The sequence below is a fragment of the Lytechinus variegatus genome, chromosome 13 (assembly GCF_018143015.1).
Source record: "Lytechinus variegatus isolate NC3 chromosome 13, Lvar_3.0, whole genome shotgun sequence".
Taxonomy (NCBI): domain Eukaryota; kingdom Metazoa; phylum Echinodermata; class Echinoidea; order Temnopleuroida; family Toxopneustidae; genus Lytechinus; species Lytechinus variegatus.
The window spans coordinates 6,505,081-6,523,205 of record NC_054752.1 but is presented as its reverse complement, the minus strand read 5'-3'; the positions used below and the strand labels follow the sequence as shown (position 1 = coordinate 6,523,205).

General features: G+C 37.2%; 1 protein-coding gene and 1 long non-coding RNA gene across 2 annotated transcripts in view; both read right to left on the bottom strand.

Moving 5' to 3' along the window:
* LOC121426754 overlaps nt 1-6,547 on the bottom strand; it is a 39,262-nt gene extending 32,715 nt beyond the window's left edge. Inside the window, exon 1 of the long non-coding RNA XR_005971623.1 lies at nt 5,580-6,547. This is a non-coding gene — a long non-coding RNA (uncharacterized LOC121426754). The remainder of the gene's footprint in view (nt 1-5,579) is intronic.
* A 5,709-nt stretch (nt 6,548-12,256) lies between these two features.
* On the bottom strand, nt 12,257-17,117 carry LOC121426725. The gene is made up of 2 exons (XM_041623102.1): nt 16,776-17,117; nt 12,257-13,212 (listed from the first exon to the last, which is right to left on the bottom strand). The coding sequence occupies exons 1-2, from the start codon at nt 17,112-17,114 to the stop codon at nt 12,979-12,981; spliced, it is 573 nt and encodes a 190-aa protein (XP_041479036.1). The 5' UTR covers nt 17,115-17,117; the 3' UTR covers nt 12,257-12,978.
* Nucleotides 17,118-18,125: the final 1,008 nt, after the last annotated feature.

Sequence of the window (18,125 nt, the reverse complement as noted above, 5' to 3'; positions counted from 1 at the left end):
CTCCATTCTTCTTATGATATATAATTGTATTGATTTAATTATATTCAATGATATTGATTATATTGATTTAAACTTGACATGTATGTTAATTGAAATTTAAATCACTTGTCGAATATGTTTATCATTTTTTTTCAATATTGAATTTTGTTCATGCTTTTATTTAAATTGAATCTGTCTTGTATTATGTTTAAGAATGAACAATAAAATGAATTGAATTGAAATATATGAACTTGATTGGGTTAGGCAATATTATTTTTTTTATATTTCCCAGCATACCTTAAATCTTCGTCAAATTGAGCATCTACATAATCGGCTTTTATTATATATATTTCTGAAAATATGGTTTGTATGCATTATATTGTACACTTGAAAGGGCATCATGAAAATAGAAATACACAAGTTCGGAATCAGTGCAATATTATCGAGCGCTTGGGCTGTATGGAACGTTCATCTTGATTCAAACAAATACATTTTTGTTTTGTGGTTACTGAAAGGTCTTCTGGGGATTGGAGGAAAAAACATGAAAATCTATTTTTACCTGATGCCACTTAGACACAAAACACATTGTGACATTCATCAAGGGCAGAGAGGCGACAGAATACTATTGGTGCATTAATGTTGACCAATTCTGATTAAATGGGTGAACACATGATTGATGTGGTATACTCCCGAACTGCCTTACTGTTGATTAGAATTAAAAGCCGCATACACAGTTTCACTGCACATTAGAAAACAGCTTTAGTCACATATACAACAACTATCCGTAATAACAAAGGACGTAAATGGAGTTCGAGAGTAATTTTTCGAGAGAATGAAAAAGTGACCGATCAAACAATTGAAGATAACAATAACAACGATAGTCACAAAATAACGATATTATGTTACTTCTTAATATATCAGCTTAATAACTGTCCATTTTTGTTTATTTGATTCACTGACTGTATTAAAATATGTATTTAATTAAATACAGCAACCCATATTCAGGTTAAATGCGATGAAATTCGAACAATCACGGTATCATTGTTGCCATGTTCACGACATAGCAGATAATGGAACAAATTTTCTCTGTGTATTTTTAAAGGTTGTGGTATTAAACGAAACAGTTAAGTTTTTTTTTAAGATCACATTATATTTTTGCCTTATGCACATTCCCTGGTCTGCTTTAGAGAATATTACTATAATATTTGCAAAGTCTTAGATATCAAACTGTACTTGTATATTTAGGGAACAAAAACAAAAATTCATTTTTTTTTTTACTCTGTAAGCTGTTTTTTATAACCACTTTTAGCAAATCTGTAGGTCAATCTTCTTATTTTGGTTAATACGATTGATAATTTAGGGAACGAACCTGTTTTGTCTAATATATCCAATTTGCTAGGTGCTCAAGTCGCTCATATTTTTTACCATGAAAGTCAGTAGAAGTAAAATTAAGTTAATTCAATTTATTACACCTGATCAAACAGGTCAAAACTAATACGAAAACAACAAATGCGAGCGCTAAGCATAAAATACAACCGCACTAACAATTACACCAACATACAAAAGCACACGACACACACACATACACGCACCCTCTCCCACACACATCTTTTCTCGAGAATACATACAAATCATTTTGTTAAAAAGATGTCAAACATGGGGAAATGAAAAAAAGCGTCTCGATATCAATCATTATGTTCAGACTAAAAAAAACACATTCATGATGCCATGGTATTACATGGCAGAGAAACGTAGTTCAAATTTTTCTTACAACGCCGCTTACTATTTGAACCCAACAAGAGCTGTTTTTCAGATACAAACAGGCGTTCAATTTCTTAAGCAACCAAGCTTAATTATTGTAGATTAAATATCAAATCAGGCTTTGCTATCAAACTGTAAAAAAATCCTGTAAATTCAATATACTACACATGGTCTTTTATTAATGTGTGCCATTCACATGGGTATTCAATCTAAAATTTGTAGATAAAATTTTTATGTAAGAATTTTTATTTGCCTGGAGAGCTATAATACAATCAACAAACACCCTCGCAGGTGATGGGAAAGTAGGCCAGATCGTCAAGCACAACCGTGCACCTATTGAATTCCAATTCATTTCCATGTCAAGCTACACGACTGATACATCTTGGTAATAATTATCTTGGTATCGCCGCGGATAAGTCGTGTCATCCGTTAAAGTGCACTAGGATGCGGGCCAAGGCGGCCAAATAGTTGGTTCGCCATCGGCGATGGCAGAAGACTGATGAGGCAGGTTGCTTGTTGTTTATCTTACAGCTAAGGGGGATGGATGGTTGGAATAATGAGAAGTGCTACTGTCATCTGGTATAGCACGACGTCGTTTATATTCCACACTCTTTGTTATGATCATTAAAAAGTAGCAACTATGGAAGGGACGTCATTTCCCAAATCGGCTTCTGGTTTAGAAATGGATGCAGTTTAATGAGTGTGCTTTGTATCTAAGAAGAATAAATCAAGGTTCTTATCCGACAGGTCTTGTTATCAAGTAAATGCCAGAGAAATATCCTGTTCTTCCTAGTGTGTCAAATTATTTCGCTAATATCATGACTATCACTGTAACATTCTCAAACTTTTTACACACTAATGGTCATGACTACGTGAGAATTAGTTAAATAACTACTCTCATAATACTGAATACCACATGGATATGGTAGATGAGTCGCGTTCTAGTGGATAATTAGGAAGTAAATTGCTACACAACTGAAAGTCATTCGTTCAAATCTTTTAAAGAGCCTTAATATGATAGTTTGCAGAGCGACCTACAAAGGGTTTAAGAAAATGGAAAAGTATTTTCCAATGCTCTTCATGACAAAGAACAGCCAAGAAGTCTTTGTCAAAATTTATGAATCTAAACAACAGATTAGTCATTGACTCTGGACACACGATATACTTGCAATTTTTTGGTCAGCTCTGAAACTTAGAAATCGCCTCTCTACCAATTTTCGACAAAGACTACCCAGCTGTTCTTTGTCATTTTATGTGCAATTTTAATACATTTACTTTGTTCTTGAATCTTCCGTGTGTCGCTGTATTTTGTGGAATGCCAGGACATCATATTGTATTTAGACATGAACAGCATTTAAGAGCCCACTTGTATCGCTATTGTTGAATTAATAATAATATCTAGTTGTTTATGGATTGTGTAGGAAAAGCGAGTCGAGTGATTATAATCAATACCGTCAGGTTGTTACAGTAAGATAAGGTAAACAAAAAAAGGGTGATTGTCCCCACCCCATTCCCGTTTGGCAGGTTAAGTCCGACCACAAAGGGTCAATTCTGTTGATTCAGGACACTTTCTGCTTTTCTAAGGGCAGTCCAAATGGATTCTATTAGCATTGATAACCGGTTCGATCTGACTGACCAAACGAGTTATGTCAGGAGTTATATGCCAGGAAGTGGAACGGTGTAGGCTAGGGTGACCTTGATGACATACGCAACTGGGGGTCGTTTCATAAAGTTGTTCGCAAGTTAAGAGTGACTTTAAGAACGACTGGTGGTCCTTTCTCACACGATAACCAGAAGAAAGGATCATAGGTCGTTCTAAGAGTCGCTCTTAACTTTAGAACAGCTCTCTCAAATACCCACCAGCTCTCATGATGGCAACAGGGGCCTGTTGCAGAAAGAGTTACAATCAATCACAACTCTAAAAAATCATGCGCAACTTGATTTTCAACTAATCAACAGGGCGCATTTGGAACTTGCGATTGATTTTTTGAGTTGCGTATAAACGCAACTCTTTCTGCAATGGACTCCAGGTGGGAAAACAGCTTTAGTAGTAAGGGTAGCAGTAGTACTATTCCTGGTATTCAATAGGAGGGAAGATGGTGGTGGTGGTGACTGGTGAGAGTATTTGTAAGTTTTCGTGTCAGCAGCAACGTGAAATAGTATAGTAAACGAGATACAAGTAGACACGAATAGCCGTAGTAGGTGTGGCGGTAGTATTTCATCACAGAAGGTAGAGGTAGAAAAGGAAGAAGAGGAATGAAACGAAGAAGAAGAAGAAGATGGTGATGAAGAAAGAGAAGAAGAAGAAGATGAATAAAAAGAAGAGGAGGAGTAGAGGGAGGAAAGGGAAAAGAATAAGATGATGAAGGATACAAAAAAGGAAGATGACGGAAAGAATAGGACATCCACGGCGCACAGAAACGAGATGGAAGATTCGTATGAATTCATTATGCGCATGCTCAGACCTTAATCACCTTGACACTGAGCATGCGCGAATACACTCTAACCCATGTCTACCTTCCTTTTTGCCTTTATTCCGGTTTTTAAACCTCCACCTCGAGATCAGCTCGAATTATAGAGATTTCACTTCTCAATGATCTACGTAAGATATGAAACCATTATTGATATTGAAAATATGTTGAACCTATGGGAAAATACTTTTCCTCTTTTCATGTTCAGATATCACAACTTCCCGTCTTTTTCATGAGTAGTAGAAGTAGAGGTCGAATATTTACATATATTAGTAGTTTAGGGGAAATAACTATCAGGGGCCACAAAATTGCATACGGGAAAAATTTTTAAATGATCCTAAGGAGGCCAAGCCTAATATATATTTTTGTTAGTTTGAAAATCCTATTTTTGACAGATTATAAAATTATATCCAGAAGGTCATTTCCTAATAATATATTCCTTCTCTATCAAATTCCCTTTCCCTTCTTCTCGTCGTGACTTTTTTAGGGGTAGGTGCCCCGCCCCCTAATCTGAACGCCAGTGCTAAATATAGAAATATCATAGTAGCAAAAGCAGCGATGTCACTTCCTTAACGAAATCGACATTAATAACATAGTTAAAAAGAAATTCATATACGTTCTAAATGCAGAATACGATAAAGAGGCAAAAAGATAGAGTCAGTACTTCGACACGATCTACGTTAGATGGTAAACTAGTATTGATGTCGAAAATAACAGAAACTTTGGGGGGAATGTCCTTTATCATAGCGTGTTCAGTGACGAAAATCTCTAATTCTTTGTAAGACGTGCTCAGTTTCTACTCCTGGTGACAACATAGCGCTTTAATACTAAATTCCGTAATTATCATAGGATAACAAGCTCGAGCTAATAGAATAAACTGAAAAACAACAACAAAAACTTAGAGTAATACAGAACTCGATAACATTGCCCCCTGTTTTCAAGTATGGAATGAACAAAAAAAAATATACTTGAGTAAATTTTGGAATAACAAAAAACATCACAAATACATCCTTTCAAATCGACTTTGATTAAGGTTCAACCTATGAAACACCAAGTACGTTATCAAGTGTATATGCCAGGAGCGGATCCAGGGAATTGGGGGCACACATCCCCTTTTCATATTATTTTTTCTTTTCTTTCCTTTTTTTTATATAAGTTTGTATAGGTAATGCTCCCCATGTGTAGAAACCCTTTTCTGCTTGTAATATTTAAAGTAAAACATTGTCCCAATGCTGTAATAAATTTGTTATCCGCCCCTGACTGTCTTGATGTAATAACTTGCATTTAAATATATATTTGTTTGCATATAAATGGTAACAAGTTGATAGAAAAAAAAGGTTAGATTGGAGAAGAATGTATTTCACTTACCTCAGTTCTATTGAAGTATCTTTCACTTCCGGTTCAAGATATTTGTTCCAGGTTGCTTTAAAATGTCACTTTCACACAGGCCCTGGCAGGGGAGACGGTCACAATCTCCAGACATAAGAGTGCGAACTCGTTTTCCAACTGGCCGTCGTCTGCATAGGAGCTATTCATCACGTGATCAATCCACCTGCTGGAGTTCGTCGAACATTCTCCCAAGAGACACTAACGAATGTTATCATGTTTCTGTTACAGCCAACGTTTGGGTGTGCCTATACAAATGCCATGGGACACACTGGGGCATGTCTTACTTCGGATGAATGCGTTTTTATCTCCAACTGTAACAATCGGCACATTTGTAAGTAATGAAAGAATATCATCACTGACATTGTTCATAAATCTCGGAGGCACAACACTTGATAGTCATTCTTGTTCACCACGTTGCAAAACTACGACATTTATGAAAGAACACGAATAGAGAACAACTTTCAAAAGTTTCAGTCATATTTCTTTCTGAAGGAATTTCGCCACTCCTTCCTAATTTCCGATGAGTAAGGTGAAGAGTTTTGATGATGATCCGAATGTTTGTTTTAGACACGGAGCTGTTCTGAAGCTTTCTAAGACATCATACCTTGAGATCATTTGCATGAACAAGGTATGGGTGTTGTCACAGAAGTCAAAGCAGCGTCTCTCCTCACAATAGCAGGAAATATACATGGCGTGACACCTGTCATTGTTACCAGTAATATCCAAATATACAATGTAATATTGCACGGTATATGTTGTTCTTATATTCATTCTGAAGATATGTCATTCACACGATTCAGGACACAGCTTAGTAATGATATAACAATTATAAGGATAGTATGATAGTACCATAGGGTACACATATTTCTATTTTGCACTCTTTATTAACAGCATTAAGTTTCTGTAATAGGCCTCCATTATCATTACATCGTTCCATATTTGTTACGACAAAGATTTAAAAAAGTATAAATGCCCCCCCCCAAAAAAAGAAGAAATATGTTAGCTACCGAATAGGTTATTTCACCTGCATCGGTTTAAACATTGAGGCTTTTGGTAACATAATATGTTTCTTTATATCTCATACGTGTCAAATGTTGATTAGACCCGAAAGGGCATTCAACCATATTTCCATCTAGCAGTGGAAGCTTTACGGCGCAGTCAAATTTCGCCTACGGCGAGTCGAAAACAGCCGTTTTTAATATTTTTGTACCAATTACATATAGGTGGGTTGAATAGAATTGAATAAAACGGCTGTTTTTAACTTGCCATATGATGGCTTCCGTAGGTAAAGTTTGACTGCAGCTCTAAGATGGTACGAAGTTCGATCTTAAACAGTTCTGGCACCAATCCATATTAGAATACCGAGCCGATCTACATATTTCAAGAGATATTTTATTCGTGTTTTCAATGAAAAATACAGGTCTTTGATTAATATATTTTATGAATACAAATTCATTGTAAAAAAAAATAAATGCTAATGTTGATATAAACCTCACCGTCTAATCACTTCATCCAGATCCTTCAATAATTCTGGATTAACTTTAAGCCCCCATTCACGAATACTAACTCAATAATTGTGATCAAGTAAGATGATTTTATGAACAGGAATTATTTGTCATAGATTTATCTGATCGAAATGTTTTCAGCGACTCAAACTCAGGGTTATTTCATTCCTTGATGGGAAATTAAATCGACTTTTCATTCCTAAATTTAATCGAAAAAACATATTACAACAAATAATATGATTATGCTATATTATAGGCCGACATAATGATGGTATGAAAAATGATCGAAGCGTATATTCTTATTTTATAAAATCTATCAAACAGAAAGGAGCATATTGTACATGTTCATTTAAAAATGTATTACTAATTTCTTGTCATTGAAATATCACATACAATATATAAACATGTATATGCACACAGGACCTCTCGGTGTTGACAGTATATCTCAACTTTATTTTTACATTTTTACTCACTTCCCCGATATACAGCTATTTGATGTTTATTTGGGGTAAAAACTAAACTTATTTTCAACGATTTCATTTCTGACCAAATAGGCAAGGAAAAACTCCATGACCTAGAAACCCTCTTAGAATTAGTTTTCATAATTATATAATACCGGTATTAAGCAATATCTAGCAATAATTACAAGAGGGAACTATAGTAGGCTTTCTATCAATCATCACTTTTTCACAGAGCAAATATAACTTAGACTCCTTTTTTTGCCCCTCACACCTGGTGGGTGTTTCATAATGCAGTTAGTAATTTAAGAGTGACTTTAAGAACGACTGGTGATCCATTCTTATGCTAAAATGATCACCAATGAACATTTAATGGTGAATATCATTTACCAAAAGAAAGTATCACTAGTCGTTCTTAACTTACAAACAGCTATATGAAACGACCCCCTGTTTCACAGAGTGTGATATGTATAAACCAAGTGGCCTATACACTCCCCTCCAAAAGTTTGGGAACACCTGCTTTCAGTGTGTGTTTTTCGAACTTTGGTAGACTTTACTGAAGTTAGGCCTCATAGTACAGCTGTATTTTTGTTTTAAAGTGAAGGTTATACACCAGTGTACATTTTATCAAATTTTATCAAATTCAAAGCTCTTAAGAGACGTGCAGTTGCCAAAGAGGGCAGGCTACCAGTCAAGATGGCTTTCTCTAAAAAATGCTAACTTCTTTTAACATTGTTCTGTTTGGGGTTCTATTCTGAAATTCTTCCCAGTATTTTGTGAATGTTACAGCAGATGACCTCAGAATGTGTTCCTCAGTATTGTTCATAAGACAATTAATTTATGGAAATCTGCATCTTTATCCTGGAAAACATCTGAACTTGACAAATGCCTAATCCTTCTTTAAAAAAAATGCATGGGAGTGGAGTAGACAGTGCAATTTGAAATTCATGAATTCAAAAGTTATCAAGAGTTATTCCAGTGCACCTTCATTCATTTTGCCTATTCAGTTTTTCTTAGTCAAAAGTCAGTCACAAAATTAAAATGGCTAACACAGGACAATTTTCTTTGGAAACAAGTCAGTCAATTGCAGTTTTGAGGAAAGAAGGCTACTCCATGCGAGAAATAGATAGGAAACTCAAGATCAGTATCCATGCTGTTCACTACAGCCTGAAACGCAAAGAGGCACTGGGTCTAATGGGGACAGGAGACAAAGTGGTAGGCCAAAAAAAATCCCATCTCCTGCTGAAGTTAAATACATTCGGGTGAGCAGTCTGCGCAACCGTTGTCAGTCTTGCCCAGAGATTACAGCTGACCTTAACAACACCTGTGAGATGCCTGTATGTTCTTCAACTGTTAGAAGACGTCTCTGTGGAGCAGGGCTGATGGGCTGTGTGGCTTCAAGGAAACCACTCCTCAAAGAAAAGAACCGGAAGAAAGGCTTGCTTTGGCTACGAACTCGAAGCATAAATACTGGTCTTTGGAGCAGTGGCAGGAGGTTCTTTGGTCTGACGAATCAAAGTTTGAGGTGTTTGGCAGCAAGCGACTTACCTATGTGAGACGGCGAAAGGGAAATAAGATGCTACCCGGTGCATCAAGCCAACTTTGAAACATGGTGGTAATGTTATTTTTAGGGGTTGCTTTAGTGCAGGAAAGGTAGGCAGCTTGCACAGAGTAGAGGGTATCCTCAACCAGCACGGCTATCATTCAATCCTACAGCGGAAGGCCATCCATTCAGGGAAACGCCTGATTGGAGAAGGATTCGTTTTTCAGCAGGACCCAAAACACACGCCAAGACTATGCAAAGACTACTTGAAGAAAATGGAAGAGAAACAAGTCCTGAAAATCATGGATTGGCCGCCCCAGTCCCTAGATCTCAATCCCATCGAGCTGCTTTGGAAAAAAACAAGACAAGAAGGTTCAAGAAACTTGCCCAACAAGTGAGACTCATATGTGGGATACAAAGAAATATATGATTTATTGTCTTTTATGTGTATTCAATAAAATTTATAAAAAAAAGTTTTCCATATCAGTGAAACACTAAGTATTGTTTAATTTTATTTTTGTGTCTGACTTCTGACTAGGAAAAGGAAAAATGAATGAAGTTGCACATGTATTTGTGTAAAAGCTCTGAATAACTACAATAGCTGCATGTAATAAAAGAAGTTAGCATTTTGAGAGAATGCCATCTTGACTGGTAGACAGTCATTTAAGAGAGTATAAACTTGTTTGAATCAATAACAAAACTTACACTGCTGTAAAATCTTCACTTCAAAACAAAAATTTAACTGTGCTATGAGCCTGAATATCAGTAAAGTCTACAAAGTATAGAAAAAAAACACTGAATGCAGGTGTTCCCAAACTTTTGGAGGGGAGTGTATATGGTGATATTAATAGCATCACCGGAGGCAAATGAATATTCAAGCTCAAATGTAAATGCAAGAAAATAATAAATAATCAAGTATTTTTCAAATAATGATCGACCTTTCATCTTTGGAGCTGGCTTTTTATAGTTGTACATCACATTCATTTTTCTTACTGTTTTTCATGTTTTGCTTCTTCACCTTATCTCCTTTTTTCTCTTCTCTGTCTGTTTGTTGCACTGGGCGCGTGCACCAAACACCCTCCTATATCCATCGCATTCGCATTGGCTCTTAAATGGAATGTTCCATTCTAATTTTAATTTTAATACATATTTCAAAGTACGATTTTCTCTTTTAAAAGCAATTTTTAAGAACATAAGCTTGCAATGGAACACTATCAAGAGTACTAGCTTGCCTATGGAATATCTTTCGCATAAAGGTATCAGTTTGCAAACCTGAAAGGAAAAGGGATTTTCAAACGATATTTTTGGTCAAGAAATATTGAAATCATATTATTGCTGAATGATCCCATTACAATGATATCATTAAGAAGCGCTGGGAACAAACAGAGAACGTGGAGATAAAAAAACTTCTTTAAGAAGAATGTCTGAGGAATGGCATCGTATTGCATTACAGGAGTAAAGCAATCCATCTACAGTGAAACGGAATAGTCATTAAAAGACGTCTCGCTTCGCGTCAGTTCCTGGAAATGTTTACAGCAAAATTTTTCCGCGATGAACGTAGATAATGGCGATTCTGCCAGATTTGCTCTTTTTTTTTAAAACAAAACGTTTAGAGGTTCATTGTTTTTTACAATACATACACATACACCTTTCAAAATCTTCGTATTTAAAAAAAAATAAGATACAGTACCAAGATTCTTAGTAAGCCTACACAACGTATCAAAGGCATCCATATTGTCCTTTCATGTTAAAATTTTCAAGCTAGTGGACATTCTAAGACAACATCACAATGATATTGTTCCATTTCAAGATAACATATCATATTACTATGCCCATCAAATCAGTCAGGGACAGCCCTTGGAAAACAAAACCCTCTATCAGTCAAAGTCGTGGGTATGACCAAGCAATGAACTGGGTGATTGTCATTAATGTAGGTCACATCTTCCTAAGCCTATCTCTCCTCGCTGGACATTGGCCTGCAGTTTCTTTCTAGCGGGGATCAAGCCGAGTGAAGGCACTATCGGATACCCGATACTACCCTCGGCCGACTCTACTCGGGTAGGGTTACACCAGCACAACGTCAACACAGCCAATGGAATACCGTCCATATTTCCCCTAGAGTAAAAACTCTTTTTACTTTTTAAATGTCATTCACATGTGGTCTCGGCAATAAACATATCGTATTAACTGTCATCAAACTCTCGGTTTAAGGACAATTTCATGCAGATCCGCTTATAAATAAAATAGATTACGTACGGATCGATGAATTGATATATTTTAATGACCATGGTTACCACGAGAACCGTGTAATTCTAATCCTAGATGTGTGTTGCTGAGGATTTCTTCAAGGTTCATCTTATCTGACCAGGAAACTATTTCCGATTATTTTCTCCCGGAGGCAACATGTTTTTTTCACACCTTTCTCTCTTCTTTGATGCGTATAGGACGACCCCAAAGGACGAAACATGAGCTGTTTACCAGCACTGCCCAATGTCCAACCGATGATAACATACTGACGAGTTGGTGCTTTCGATCATCTTTCTGACCATGAACAATCTGATTAGACAGAATATATTAAGTTTGTTTCCCGAGGAATCTTGAAATTGCTGATTTTCAAAATCCCACAGAGAGTCCGTCTTTGCAAGATGAACACCTAATCCGTAACACGTCGTCTTTTTTTACACTTTCATGAAAATGACAGAGGCACAACAATATTTTATCTTTAGTTACAATTTGTTGCATTCTAACATCTTTCGGATGAGGTTGGAATGGCTAAGGATTCACTACGCATAAATGGCATAAGGAAACAAGTAGATAAGATATAAAGCACACTTCGAAGCTCCTGTATGGTTGGAATCAGATCGATGATACTGTTGCATACCTTTTTACATTCTCTGCCATGTCAGGCATGCTAACCAGTAGCATTGGCGGCGGAAGCCCAAAATTTTAGGAGGGGACAACCCAAGAAAAAAAATATGACAAGCAAAAAAAAAAAAAAGGTTCTCAACCTAAAAATTTTAGGGGGGATGCGTAGGAAAATAAATTGACAAGCAAAAAAAAAAAAAAAAAAAAAAAAAAGTCATCAACTACAAATTTAGGGGGGGGGGGGACACGTCCCCCCGTCCCCCCCGCTTCCGCCGCCTATAACCAGTAGAAGATGGTACCATACGTGTTGCTGAGGTTGCTTTCGTTTTGTCTTGGGCATGTTGGGTAGAGTCGGTGACAGCAGGGAGATCGGACTAATTCCAGTTTTTCCGTATCATAAATGCATATTCTGATTCAAAACATTGATCATCCTCTAAACGATTTCTTGTTGCTTCAACAATATACGGTCAAAGTGAACAAATCTATACAGACAGAAATTGTGACGTTATTAACAATGCAACGTCCACAATGGATTCCAGTTTTACAAAGATAGGCGTAATTGGCATCAGAAAAAGAATCATTAGGTATGAAATGTTTATGATAAACATATGGTGCTATAATAAGACATTTTGAGTTTGATATACGTTCATAGTAACCATGGTAATTAGATAGCCAGTCATAATGTTTATGCTGCTTTGTGCCGTTCATTGACACAAAAAGATAAATAATGACATCGGGGTCCTGATCTGTGTTTCAACAAGGTAAACCCAACTAAACACAACCGTAATAATCAGGAATTCCTCCGATGACACCAACCATTGAAACCAAATCATTCTTCAGTGAAGCCGCCTTTCGATCAGACAATGATTTCGAAATTCCACACGCACATTGGATCCAAATTAAAACTTCCAAAATGTATATACCAACAGATCCCAAAAGGGGTGTCCATCTTCTCATGAAGTGAGTCTGTAGTTCTCTGTGAGTCTGGCGCCCTCATGACTGATCCGCTATCTGACAAATAACAGGTAGGAGAAGAGCGTGAGGGCAAGGAGCTTGAAGACTTCGACCCTTGGCAGGCACTCACCTGCAGCTCTGTTACAGTAGTCCTCTCTGCAGCATGATTGGCAAGCACCGGTCCTGTTGACCGTCGATTCACAGTAGTCCATATTTTGGCAGTCGTAGTGGACCATACATCCTCTTGAAAAGCTGGTGATGTGCCCTGCCGCCATCATCTTGTTTACCTAATCAAGATGAAGAAAATAAAATGTCATGAAAATTGAAAGACACTTTAAAGAATTGTCGTGATGGTAAATAGATATCCTCCGAACTTGCGGATCGAAGTTGGTTTAGAAATGGTTATTTGGTGACTTCTGATCGAAGATAACAGGACGATCTCACTTCGTAACCTGGAAATAATTGGAATGATGACGATGCTGATGATGAGAAACTAGTCATCACCAAATTATTATTATTATTTTCCTGGTTAGTATTTCCACAACCATAGAGTAAAATTTTTCAAGTAATCGGATCATGTAATTCGAGTAATTTCATCACTAGTTATGAAAGATACTACATCGCAAAACGTTTTACAAAAGGATCATAAGGATATTTTGCCTATACTTCACAGAAACGTGTACATGCTAAACGGTGAAGAATTTCCCAAAACTGCGATAAGACAATGTCCACAGTATTGAACGCAACAAGAAGATTCATATGACGTAATAAATGAGATACCGTAGTGCATGGTGTTGCAGCGTCCCAAGACTCCAACAAAGCTTGAAATTAAAGTTTGCTGGTCTACTCGGAGACGTTAAATTGCGCAAACATTCGTATTTCCGAAGCTTCATCATTCCAAAGGTGCGTTAATCCGATAATGAAGTGAGGTTAGTAATTCCGAAGGTTCGTTAATCCGAAAACGAAATGAGGTTCGTAATTCCGAAGGTTCCTTAATCTGAAAACAAAATGAGGTTCGTAATTACGAAGGTTCGTTAATCCGAAAATGAAGTGAGGTTCGTAATTCCGAAGGTTCGTTAATCCGAAAACGAAATGAGGTTCGTAATTCCGAAGGTTCCTTAATCTGAAAACAAAATGAGGTTCGTAATTACGAAGGTTCGTTAATCCGAAAATGAAGTGAGGTTCGTAATTCCGAAGGTTCGTTAATCCGAAAACGAAATGAGGTTCGTAATTCCGAAGGTTTGTTAGTCCGAAAACGAAATGATTAACGGACCTTATTTCGTTTCCGGACGACCGAACCTTCGGAACAACGAACCTTATTTCGTTTTCGGATTAACGAACCTTCGGAACGACGAACCTTATTTCGTTTTCGGATTAACGAACCTTCGGAACATCGAACCTTATTTCGTTTTCGGATTATCGAACCTTTGGAATAACGCCACAAATGTTCGGATTAACGAATCCTTTTACGTTTTCGGATTCACGAACATCGAGGTATAGGCAATTTACTTGTTTCGGAATTACGAACCTTTGGAATAAAGAACTTTCGGAATATCGAACCTTACTAATTACGAAGTGTAACCGTTAAATTGTACTTTCCTATGTTTGTATGCCAATTATTTGTTTAACACCTATCAATGCCTATCTGCAGATACCAACATTGAGTTAATCATGTTGGAAAATCAATGACTTCTTCATGATCCCCCTCTCTTCATTTTATGGTGATCGGTGAATATTGTGTTTCATGGTGGGGTGAAATAGATTGATGTAACTTTTATACAGAAAACAATGAGCCAATGATCTTGAGCAGTTATCTAGCTGCTTCATTACAATAATCACAAACATTCGTTATGGATGATTAAGAAACCCGAAGCTCGGATTCTAAAAGGCATTGGGACCGTGTTCCAGGATACTATTCTCGACCATCGTCAACATTAAACCGATTGGGCTCCTGTGAGGAAAGTGTAGTACAGGGCCTGGTCTTATAAAGGGTCGTGATCAGTGACGTAACTACGGGGTGCTTCATTGAAAGTGCGTCATGTGTTTAGAACTAATTCTAAAAGAAAAAAAGTCAGGACGCGCTTAGCGCTCGCATTAGTTGGCTAAGGTGAAATACGTATACTCTTCATGAATTCCTGAAAATAGTCTTTGAAATATCCCTTTTGGGTCAATATATACAAAAATTTCTGCTCGCGCTCTGCGCTCGCATTGCTTGTTTAGTATGTTTAGTAAAATTGGGACATATCATGATTACAAGAATTTGCTAATCATGTCTCTTTTTTAGGTCTGAATATAAAAAATTCAGCTTGCTCTTTGCGCTCGCGTTATTTGATAAGTGAGATACGTATCTTTAAATGACACGGTCCTTAAAATGTCTCTATTAGGTCAATTGAGCGTGCTTTGAGCGCTCACTAAGTGACTTAAAATTTTTGCTGGTGCCCCCCAATGCCGTGACCCACGTTACGCCACTGGTTGTGTTTGATCCGATTATCCACAACAATCTAGAATGTATGTTTGTTCAAAATGTTTTCTAGATATGATGGATATCATACTTTCATCGTTGTCTCGACAATTCAGTGCGCTTAATGACATTGTGCAAAATGCCGGAAGAAAAATTATGACAATGATGGATTTCCATATAGTTTAGGTTGATTGGATAAATTACTACTCTCTTAAAGGCAGAGCGCTGATATCTTTTCCAAGAATTCAAAGACAGTAGGGTATGATTTCAGTACCAAGGACCCTTCAGCAGTTTGTACTCTCGCTGTGACTCAAGGCTCCCTCTAAAAATCGTTTACCGCGGAACACAGCTAAAGGTCACCACACTGCGACTCTTCATAATTTGTGTTCTTTGAGACAGGCAATGTTTTGAATAGGCAGCGGCAATGATGAACAAACGTAATTAACCCTACAATAATTGTACTTATGACTGTCCTGGTGTCATCCAGATAGGAAGTACAGTTTTATTTTGGTTTAGTGACCATTGTACTTTGACCATAGTCACAACTCATGTTACCGCGGAAATCAAAGCACCCGGAAGTTGTACAATTTTTCTCTTTCGCTTACTCGCTCCATCAATTTTTGAACCATGCAGGTTTTGTCGTTTAGTGACCATTGCACTTAGACCATAGTCACAACTCATGTTACCACGGAAATCAAAGCACTCTGAACATGAAAAAAATCTCTTTTGATTGCTAGCTCCATCAATTATTGACCCATGCTGAATTGCTGATATCTGTAGAATCTTTCTTCTATTCAGAAGGCCTATTGGAATATTTGGAAAGACTTTTCTTAATGTACTGTGGTCAGTTAAAAATTGAATTCACAGTCTACATTTAAGTTGTGTAGACATTAACTATGAAACAACCTTCATTAAACCCGATTTTTCCCCATAAAGTCCCGTTTCTACAGCAGTCTCCAAGCTCTCTGAAATTTATGATATCTATCTAATGTCTCCGAAAAAAAACTCTTGAAAGAATTATGAAAGATTGATTAATACTTCTTGTCTTGCTGAACCTAAACTGAAATGCTCCAATTGTCTTTCAATAGTATTTCATTGGTCTTTCAGATATTTTTTATGCAACAAATGATTTTTCTGCAGTCTTCTAATGGAATTCTACTTGTCTTTCCAAGATCTATCATGAGTCTTTCAGTGATCTCCACAAAAAACTTTAAAGAAAATTTCGAAAGATCCTGAAAAGACTAAACAAGATATTCCAAAATTCCGTGAGAGGACTCCGAAAGACCACTGTAAAAATAAAACAAAGGTATATGGTTTTTAGAGGTCTTACAGTTGTCTTCCTTTGTGTAGAATGGGGTTTCATACCCACGATACGAAAGTTTAACTTACGTAACACGCTGGACCGTAAGACGTCATATTCATTATCCTGTTGGGACATTCTTCAGAGAAAGCCGTCTCCGCTGCCCTGAACATGCAATCATCCAGGGTGCTGTCAAAATCATCTCCATCCGTATTCTGATAGGCGCCGCATTTATAGCAGAAGAGCTTGCCGTTGAGGACGAAAGACTGGGATGTGGGTGGTTCATCGGCGTAGCTGAAGATGCCTTCTGCTTGGTACACTGGTGGGATATCGTTGGTTTCGTTCCTGGTCGTCGAGCCCTTGTCGTCTGATTCCTCATAGCTGAAGGCCGACGATGGGGTGAAGCAGTAGGTCGTTAGGATGGCCATGAAGCGAACTGCAGAGGACAAGACGAAGGAAAAATATGAGTTGTAGAACAGTGGTTCAGCTGGAAAATAATGAAATATCAGTACTATTTTCTCTGATTCCAATACATTTTGTTCTTAGAATTAGTGACTCTTACGAATCCCAGGTCAGATTGACTAAGAAAACCTAGTCAGTTGTGGCAACATTCCGTTCTGGGGAGGAATGGCCAAAAAAGGAATAAGAGACAGGAAGGATAATATCCAGGGTCATTTTGGACCATCAGAATGGAGTTGGCTCTCCACGGACTTAATTTGGGGATACAACTGACCCGGAATTGTTTTCAGGGTTGTTGTTTTCAAAATGGGCACTCTAACTTTATAGGGTTGTGAGTCATAAATAATATTGAAAATCAATTGATATAAACAATGAAATTAAGACCGGAGTCCGCTGATTCTGTGGCGCCATGTTAAACAATCTGCAGAACGCGCTGTCTCTGCAACTTCACGCATGAAACAATCGATCGCTTACTTTGCCGTAGTACCCACAGGGGAGCGTGTCATTTATAGTATAATCTAGGACTTGCCTGTGGAAACCGAATCAACATGATCAATGCAGTGTCGATATATCATGAAGGAACATTGTGTGAATGAAATCAAATATTCATTCACGCTATGTCCATGGCATATTGTTATTCTTCTAGCAAATATCTGACGATATTTAATTCTTCGAGACTGGAAACACACAGTATCTTTTAGTGCACTAAAAACATTCTGGTGTTGATTTAACACCAGCCGGGAATCTATTTATGTCCACACCAGAGAAGTGTTAAACAACACCAGTTTCGTTTTGGTATAACACCAGAAAGGTGTTTATACAACACCAATTAGTATTAAAAAAACAACGGTTTGATTACGGTGTGGACATATAAAGATTCCGGGCTGGTGTTAAATCAACACCGGAGTTTTTACAGTGAGTGTTCCACAGTGTGTTCACATTATGGAATACGATGTGAAATAACATAATATTGCGAATCA

Bases quoted from the DNA above. Each gene is read 5' to 3' on its own strand.
- LOC121426725 (XM_041623102.1), bottom strand. From the start codon at position 17,114: ATGGCCATCCTAACGACCTACTGCTTCACCCCATCGTCGGCCTTCAGC. The intron at 13,213-16,775 runs GTAAGTTAAACT...CATCTTGATTAG, and splicing joins CTTACGGTCCAGCGTGTTAC to GTAAACAAGATGATGGCGGC.